This window comes from Homalodisca vitripennis, chromosome X (genome assembly GCF_021130785.1).
Source record: "Homalodisca vitripennis isolate AUS2020 chromosome X, UT_GWSS_2.1, whole genome shotgun sequence".
NCBI classification, from domain to species: domain Eukaryota; kingdom Metazoa; phylum Arthropoda; class Insecta; order Hemiptera; family Cicadellidae; genus Homalodisca; species Homalodisca vitripennis.
In genome coordinates this window covers 107,005,641-107,014,931 of record NC_060215.1, presented here as the reverse complement: position 1 = coordinate 107,014,931, position 9,291 = coordinate 107,005,641, and the positions used below count along the sequence as shown (strand labels likewise).

General features: G+C 31.7%; 1 protein-coding gene across 1 annotated transcript; it reads right to left on the bottom strand.

Moving 5' to 3' along the window:
• Window positions 1–368: 368 nt before the first annotated feature.
• LOC124368563 lies at window positions 369–8,670 on the bottom strand. The gene is made up of 4 exons (XM_046825805.1): window positions 8,548–8,670; window positions 5,863–5,972; window positions 2,977–3,132; window positions 369–537 (listed from the first exon to the last, which is right to left on the bottom strand). The coding sequence occupies exons 1-4, from the start codon at window positions 8,568–8,570 to the stop codon at window positions 431–433; spliced, it is 396 nt and encodes a 131-aa protein (XP_046681761.1). The 5' UTR covers window positions 8,571–8,670; the 3' UTR covers window positions 369–430.
• Window positions 8,671–9,291: the final 621 nt, after the last annotated feature.

Genomic DNA, 9,291 nt, shown 5'->3' with positions numbered 1-9,291 from the left:
TAGATGCAACAGGACAAAATATATAAGTGGTTAACGAAACCGGATTCAAATCTTTTGAAACTTTATATCTCCATATACTTTTTTGAAAATTAACAGTATCATGGCAATGTTATTACTGATATTGTGCGGGCGAACGCGTTATTCCACGCTAAAAATTCATTGTAAATTTAGTATGTTTAAATATATATGATTTCTACTTTTATTTAAATTTATTTGAGCTAAACAAGAACTATATTTTTTTAAACATGTAAATAAATATTCTAACTTATATTGTAATGAATTATCAGGAAATTTAAAATAAAGCACTTTATGTATTATTACATGTGTTATATTTTATTCACATGTAATAAATGTGGTGATTAATAATAACACGTGTCAACATCAGTTAGTAATTTTCACAGCCCCTAGTGAGACGCTGGACGATCTGGAACTACGAAAGATCAACATCCCTCATATGAAGGCCACGTGGAACTTCATTGACAGCTTCTAATTCATGCTGCTCCTGGGAGTCCATCTCAATAGTGATAGGTCTCGGGCCTGTCAACATCAATACATACTATCAGCTGTATCCTTGTATAGAATTAAAAGCGAATTATAATCATATAATAATATGCTTGTCAATGAATACATATAACTTCAAACAAGACGCATTAATTGGTATCTTCCAATTTCCGAAACATCAATAAAATTATCACCAATACTGGAAATTACTTATTTACACCTCATAAGCTTACCCATAGACTACACTAGAACATAATGTCTATAAAAGTTCATGTATAGTCTAAAAAAAAATTCAGAGATGTTGTAACTGTCACAATATGATTCTGAATACGACGAACGTAACAGTGAATTATAATTAGCTTTGAGAAGAATAAATTAGTAGTATGTATTACTTCCAGGTAAGTTTTTGGGATATATCCTAAGAAGTATCAAACTGACACTCCTCAATGTGTTCACCATTAAACAATAGAAAGCTAACTAAATCTATAGAATATCAATGTTAATTTTATTTATTATGTGAGTGGGCATTAGAATCCGTAGGCATGGTAAACTCAAACTAAACAATCTCTAAAAAACTATAAAATTATTTACTATCACAGCATAGATGATAGAAATAAGAAAAAGGCTTTGAAACCAGTTTAGACATTCATTACATATAAAAAAGGCCTTTAAATCTGTTGATGACGCTACGTACACTTTTTTGGCGATAAAAAAACCTCCACTGTTTAGTGTAAAGCTAGCACTTGGTTCAAGAATAATATTTGAATTGTTGACTTTAAATGTGTTATACCATTTCCTACACTAAATTACAATGACCATTTGAAAATGTTTGATATTTAATGTGGTACGATGATTTTGGGCTTGGGAAATATATTTTTTACTGAATTCGTAGCTATTTTTGTATAAACTTTTAAAAAAGAAAACACTCTTTTTGTATCACTGTACTTAAAATTACAGGCATGAAAATTAGATTAGCCAATTTCTTAATCAGGCCCTGATGAAAACGGTAGAAGATATCTATGTGAAAATGTTATATTATATTTGAGTTGTAGCTTCAAGCTTCAGTTTCAAAAACATGTCTAGTTTTTATTAATTTATGATTTAAGTAAATTGTGTTTTAAAATTAAGCGTGGTAAAGAATTGACTTGCAGTTTAAATGTTTTTAACTAAATTAGTTTTCTTTATTTAAAATAAAAACGTGTTACCTTTTTAAATAGTAATGTTAAATTTGTTTATTAAAAATACAAAGACATTTTTTTAATTTCATAGCTCAACTTTCTTGTTAGTACTTTGCGTGAATTAAAATGTAGACCAATTCGGTAGTCTGATGTATATAAATAACACAGGAAATATTTTAATTTTAAATATTAAAAAACAGTTTTAGAAATCTCATTTAACAAATTTTGTGATATCCAAGCCGTCTATATGTAAATATAATTACTTTTCGTAACGTTTTTAAATGCTTTACGTTATTAGTATGTTTTACCGCTTTAATACATTTTTGTACATATTACATTTTGTTAATTTATTTTCAATAAGTACCGGGTGTGTTTATAACACTAAAAACTGATATGTTTTGGTCGGCTGTTCTTTTAAAACTCACTGTGAGTATTGAGTGAATATGCCACGATGCGAGTTTTTAAGCCAAACTTATATCTACGAAAAACAATATTTTTAACCAAACAGATAGACTTTTTCAGTGAAATTCTCCTTGCGCCATCTCAAGCCAAATATTATTTATCCACACGACCTTGAATTAAAGCCGCTCCGCGTGCGCTTGCGTACTTTTGAGTCGATACACGCCCATTCATCACTAATAACCCTTCACCCGAGGGTTGGTGACTACAGTCGAGTAATGTTTAGGGCTAGCCCTTATCGCTTAATTAGTCAATTATCCTTCAGAAGCGCCTTGTATCTAAGTGTGCAAATATCCCCGTACGGCCAGTCGAAGACGTTTACTAGACTCACCCCCTCTTGATATGTTAGTAAAAAGTTATTAGTAAAAAGTAAATTGAACAATATGAGCAAAGAGCCATCATATCGTAATCAAACCATTAAATAAAATTCAGGAAAGCCAGACAAAATTGTTTGTAATTTAAATATATTAAAGATATTTATTTTTGTGTAGAACACGTCCTTTTTTGCATAAATTCCATCAACTGAAATATTTAAATACAAGGAGTATCAATTTGTAATGGATTATTGTATAGTATAAAATAACACAACTGAAAATTTTTCAGTATTCAAAATACGTATACTTTGAGAAATATTCTTGCCTAAAACCATAATCAATGTAGATTACATATATATTTTATTATTTTTTAAGATGTTCTTACATATTTATTTATTTCGTCGCCAAATACATGTTATAACAACTTTAAAACCCTATTTGTTTATACCAAATAATGTAAAAAAACTAGTGACTAGTAAAAACTATGTTAAATATTACGCATATAAGAATGAAGCGATACAAACCAAATTTGTGATAAAAGACTCTGGCCTGAGTTTGAGCTCGACGAGCTGCGACTCTCTTCGAATGTTGACGGTAACAGTAGCAACTACACGCAATCACCAGTATCAGAAAGCAGCCAACTGCTGTCAGGATCCCATACGTATAATTATGCAACCAAGCTGCAACGTTAAAAAACGCATTACTGGAAGCAGAAACAGCTAAATGCCATCCTGATGTACATCAGTGTCCATGGTACAACAACCAACAGAATAATCATTACTTGAACTAGGAAAACACGCACTACCGTCAAACATACTTATTAGCAAAATATCCTCCCTGAGATAAACATGCTGCATCACCTCAACTATTGCTTGACTCAAGAACAAAAACGAAATACAAAAAAATCACGCTGAACCGTTTAAGTTACGAAGGATCAAAACACATTAATTCTGACAGAAATCATAATCTAACCTACAAAAACTACTTACTTATAATAACAAAGAACAAACGTATACGTTGCAGTGTTACGCTTTTACTGTAGTTACTGTATTCTAAAGCGCAACCATAGTTTTAATTACTTAAGATAGGAGAAACGCACAGATCATCCAAGTAACAAAGGACCTAACTAATCTCATTTTGATAAACAAAGCGTAAGACCATTTTCAATACAAAAAATTGGCAATAATAGATACAATATTTTGATTGATAAGTTTCAATTAGCCTCTATAAAATGCCTTTTAAGTTCTATGACCCAACGTCGTTTGTTTCCATCCAGAACAACGTGATTACGTATAATACATTCAAATTGTTGAGACCCTCGATCATAATTTACAGGAATAAATATGACCTTCAATGTTTCTTGACTAAACACTTTTAAATATATTTCATGAGATAACTGTCTAATATAAAGCAGATTATTTGTATTTTAGTTTAATATTTAGTTTTCACAATTGTAATGTCGAATGTTCTACTGTGCCAAATAACTGATTGATCAATATAATCTCTTGATGAATTTCCTAAAATGAAGTTTGCATTGCTTCTAGTAATGGGATATTAAGGACGAGTAACGTTGGGTGGGGTTAAGAGCCGCCTCTTTCAAGATCACATAAGAACGGAAAACGAGCTCAATCTCAGCCATATCACCTTAGAATAATGGGAGGATATCTGTGTTCCAGCCTCTTCAACCACATTTCATAATGTTTAGGCATTAAAAAAGCCTTTGGAATTAAAGGAACCCACACACTGTGACAGGCATCTCATGCAATAAACCAGACCTATCTACTAGGCCTTGTTACACCATTATTTATACATTTGTGTTAACCGATGTGCCAGTTCTGGACGTCTATCTGGGCGGTAGCCCAGTTTAAAATAACACATCGATGTTTCTTGTATCCAGTATTGGTTCTAGCGGCAGAATAAACCAGCCAGAAGTGAATCCTCCTGAGGAGAATCGAGGTTTACTAAAACATACAGGTTGTCCCAAACAACCTCTCCACTATTTTTATATAAGGAGAACGGTATTTGCTATACCCAAGAAATACATTTTAGACATACTAAATAAGCTATTGACTATCTAATAAAAATCTATTATAACTGTTCCAATATACGGGGTTCCTGAAATAAGATGTCATGAGTTCGAATCTTCAAATATTCAAAATAGTTTAAAAAATATATTATTTAAAGCTATTAATCAAAACACTTTTTAATGCAAACTGTTTAGTGGATCATTTTTTTTCATTTGGAATAAGGATTGTATCTAAAATTCAGCACCACTTTTATATTACATATACGAGTAAGTGGTGCTGGATGTGAAACTGAATGCGGGAAGTAAACAGGGGGGGGGAGGGGGTTTCTACTGACGAATATCTCATATTCAGCCTGAATAATTCACCATTGTTTCCAGATTAAGCCTCAACTCATAGATGCAGATCTTAAACTTGAAGTTGAGTTACGAATATTTCAGGAATATGATTGTCTAGGCAACGCACGTTTTGACGACGTGTTATCGGTTATGACTCTGACTGAATAAGCCAAAAATTAATGTTACTGCTAATTTTTGCATTTATATGGTAGTAATTTCCCATTTGCATTGCCTTTCAGTTTAATCTATACTTTAAGTTTTGGAATAAAATAACAAACACTGTTCTTTTCTGTAGCCATGTTGAAACTGTTTTAGATATGGCGAAATGTGATTTTAATAATCTTGCCTAATGGGATATCGCTTGAAAGGCATTGTTATGTAGAATAATAAGTTGAAACGAACATAATGATAACAAAAACGGTAATTTGAGGATGGGGAAAATAGGAAACCTAAAACAATGTTTAAAGTATTTGGCTTAAAACAGATTTAAAATAATTCAATCCCCGAATTCACTATCATACTATAACAATAAATATCAGTCATATTAAAATTCGGATTTTACTACAATATAAGATATATATGTTTATCATAACTATTTAGTTTATACTGATAATTTTAATTTATTAAATGTTAATAGCTTCATAATGTTGCTAATCCGTTAATTATACATAATTTAGTCTAAATATTAATTGAAGACTGATTCTTTGGAAAATTCCCAAATTAAATAGTAAATTACAAATTTATTAACCGTACTTAAATTTGTCTTTATTTATATTAATTCAGTATAACAATGAATTAAAATAGATTATCTTATTCACGTTGAATTTCCTATTTTAAAATGTCATTAAACATAATATAATAGTAAGTCATGTCATAAAAAGATCAAAAATAAAATTGTTTATTCAATTAGTTAAAAAAATAATAAAATATATAACAAAGTTTAAGTTACATTTTTAATTATTAAAATGATATTATTTACTAGGGAATTAGATTTACAATAAATTTCCATTCATTTTGTAAATCATTAATTCAGTTCACTAAAACTTACCCTCTGAGTGTTTGTTGATGTAATCCATGTTAAAGACCAGGTTGTAGAGGTAATGCTGCAGGTCACTGTATGGACTGGATTGAGTGGAGTCAAGGCTGTGACTAGGCGCCCTGGAACATGTCGTTAAAGCGATAGTAATAAGCTAAGTAAACAGTGTAAATGGGGAAGCAATACGTGTAAAATTTATACGAAATGGGCTTACAGAGCAATAAGTAACGTGGTGCAATAAAAATTATTATTTTGTTTCATAATATATCGTGAGAAAAAGTTTATTCAAATAAAAAATTAACTTGTTTGATAATATACATGTAAACTATAACTTTTGTATAATAATTATAAAAGTAAACAATAATCAGTGTTAAGAGCTTATAGTTAATTAGAATAAAAGTCTGCAATGTTAAATCAACATTAATAAATTAAAAAATATGTCCATTTGAACACTCATCGTAGAAATGTACACACGAAGTACAATAAGTCGTTAACTAATGTCTATAAATACCAGACTGTTAGTAGTGAGTCAGCTTACGAGAACCAACGCCCAACATATGTTCTGAATAAAAGCAGGAACATTAGAAATCCGAGATAGCAGTACCTGTATGATGACGTCACTGACTATGCTACTTTAGAATGGTAGCAAAATGGTAGAGTTTTTAAACCGCGTTATTAACATGGATTAAGGATGTATTACTTACAAGTTACTGTATTAGCTACCATCCACGTCGTATCGCTGGGAAAAATCCTGTTCTGTGATGGACAAAATTTGGCGTAAATAGCTAAAACACAAAATAATTGAGTAAAACTAAGAGCTAGGCTGTGAAAGAATAATATTTAGGATGAGAATCGAAAATTCGAGAGAATAATAATTGTTAATTTGCTTGGTGTCAAAGAAAAATGTATTTGTAGAATACGAACAATTCAATTAGTTTATTTCACTTCGATTTACTGATTTTGAGTGTGCTGGTTTGTTATAGATATACTAGTCCCGGTGACTAAGTAGGAGGCTCATAATGAAATCTGATCCTAAAGAGGTCCACAAAGTGGAAATTCCAGAAGTCACATTGCAGACCATGGCTGTTTACGGCCTGGTTCAAGGGATATGCGTCGTTGAGACACAAAACATGCACATGACACACCTTATTTCACATTTAACACTTCAAGAACACTCACTTAATTTTGGAAAAAGTTCGTATACGTGCTTACTAAAATCCCAGATAGTTCGCTGTATTCGTAAGTCATCAGAAACTGAAGGGGTCATGTTGACGAATGGATACGGCGAGATGGGGATGTCCGGAGTGGCAGAGGGAGGGTCTGATGCTTAGAAGTTCAAAGTTGGACAACACATGTTCATAGATACACTACTATTAAAGAGATCAACTAAGAATTCTTAAACAAACAAAATTAATTAAAATAGTTATACATTGTTTTTTAAGAAACTCACGCCCATATTACTTTTTTTTGTAATTGACATAAAAAATCTACTGAGGGGAATGTTTGTATGACCAAAAGAATGTCAAACCCTGTAAATGGGGTAGTTTGGGAGTAAGTCTAAATGTTTTAATTAAAAACCCTATCCAGTGACTTCTTATTTTGAATGTATAGAAAAAGAGAAATGTCGCAAAATAAAGATGTCCAATGTTGCCCATCCTATTTAATGGCTAATTTAACGGAATTTCTCCTTAAACTCTTTCAATATTACATCACGTAAGGTAAAAATAAACTTAATTTAACTTAAATTATGTGCTCTAAACGGCTTCCAATAGGTTGTTGACACAAATTATGCCTGGATCCAAATTATGCCTTAAACTCAAAATCTATAATTCCGGAAGGGGTGCGATTTGTCATACGTGACGAATTTTGGGTTGATCATATAAATATTCTCGAAAGTAAATCTCTTTATCTCTATTCATATATAATTAGTAGTGGAGTTTATACCCGGAAGGAGTGGGGCTTTATAAAGGTTATATACATATTTTACTGGTTTAACACACCTCACCATTGCCACATTAAATTGTGACTAACAATTTATAAAATTAGTTATAAATGTTGAAATGGCCAAATCTGCTGCTGGACACAAAACAGAGCAAATTAAAAATGTTATGAGCTTAAAGGAATCAATAAAGTCTTCCTTTGATATAAATAAAATTTATAGATTAAAGTTAAAATGTCTAGAATAAGCCCATCTGTTAATTCTTATATATATATTCCAATTGGATTAAATTCAAGAAATATGTACATTTCAAAATTTATATCTGTGCGACTAATGATTGTTTGTAATGATTTGATTTATGGTGGAGTGGTTTATAACATTTGCCAGAAATTCTTGTACCAATAATTAATTACCATATATTTTATTTGCAGATATCAAATTATATTGAGATGAGAGTAACTAATTTTATTTATGTATTATTGCAACCCGTAAGCATCTTTAGACGATACTTCAAGTATTTATAGATTATAATCAAGACCACGTTATTAAACAAAATAATAACATTTTGAATAATTATTGTTAATGGGTGATTTCAATGCTAGTCTTTTGAATAATAGTTTCACTGTAGAAAGTTACAAAACGTCAAGGGAAAGTTTTAGTATAGAATCTAGTAAACGTTCCAACAAGGTCCACTAGAATCACATAGTTTTAAAAAGAATGATATTGTGAAGATAGTAAATAAAAGTCTAATTACTTACGGAGCAACTGTTGACGTTGACATATTAAGAGATCACAATAAGAACTGGAAGGAGCTTGTACTGAGTCCCAGGCAGAACAATCGAGGCTTATCGGCTGTGTGAGGTAGTAACGCTCACTTATCAAATAACAGCTATAAAACTGGTCGAGTCGATTGTTCACGATTGCTTAGCCGTTTCCAACATTCATTACCACCAACAAGCAAATGCTGGGAGTAGTTTTAAACTGAGTCACCACAGAGCAGCACTGCAATGAGACAATTTTACTTTTTGCTTATACTTCATCCTAACTATTATAATATAAACTTTTATGCTAATTTATATTTACAAAGGTAAATTTAGAATTTATATAAAACCCAGGTAGCTACTTTTAGGCAATAGTTTCTTATGACTTTCAGCTTTCATAATAAAGTTTGTTTGTACTTCTAGATCCAATCGCATTTCACAACAAAGTATTTAATTTCTCTGAAGTGCGCCGCGCGTCACCACACACACACCACTTTCCCGTTCACCAGGGGTCGCTGCCTTAGCAACCCCTGGGCTCTCATTGTCGCGTCTGGGTGTTGCTTCTTCAGTGCATGGACACGGTCACTACGCAGAATAATCACCTCCGATTTCAAGGGGGTGCTTATTCAGTGCATGGACATGGTCACAATGCAGAATAATCACCCCCGATTTCAAGGGGGTGTTTATTCAGTGCATGGACACGGTCACTACTCAGAATAATCACCCTCGATTTCAAGGGGA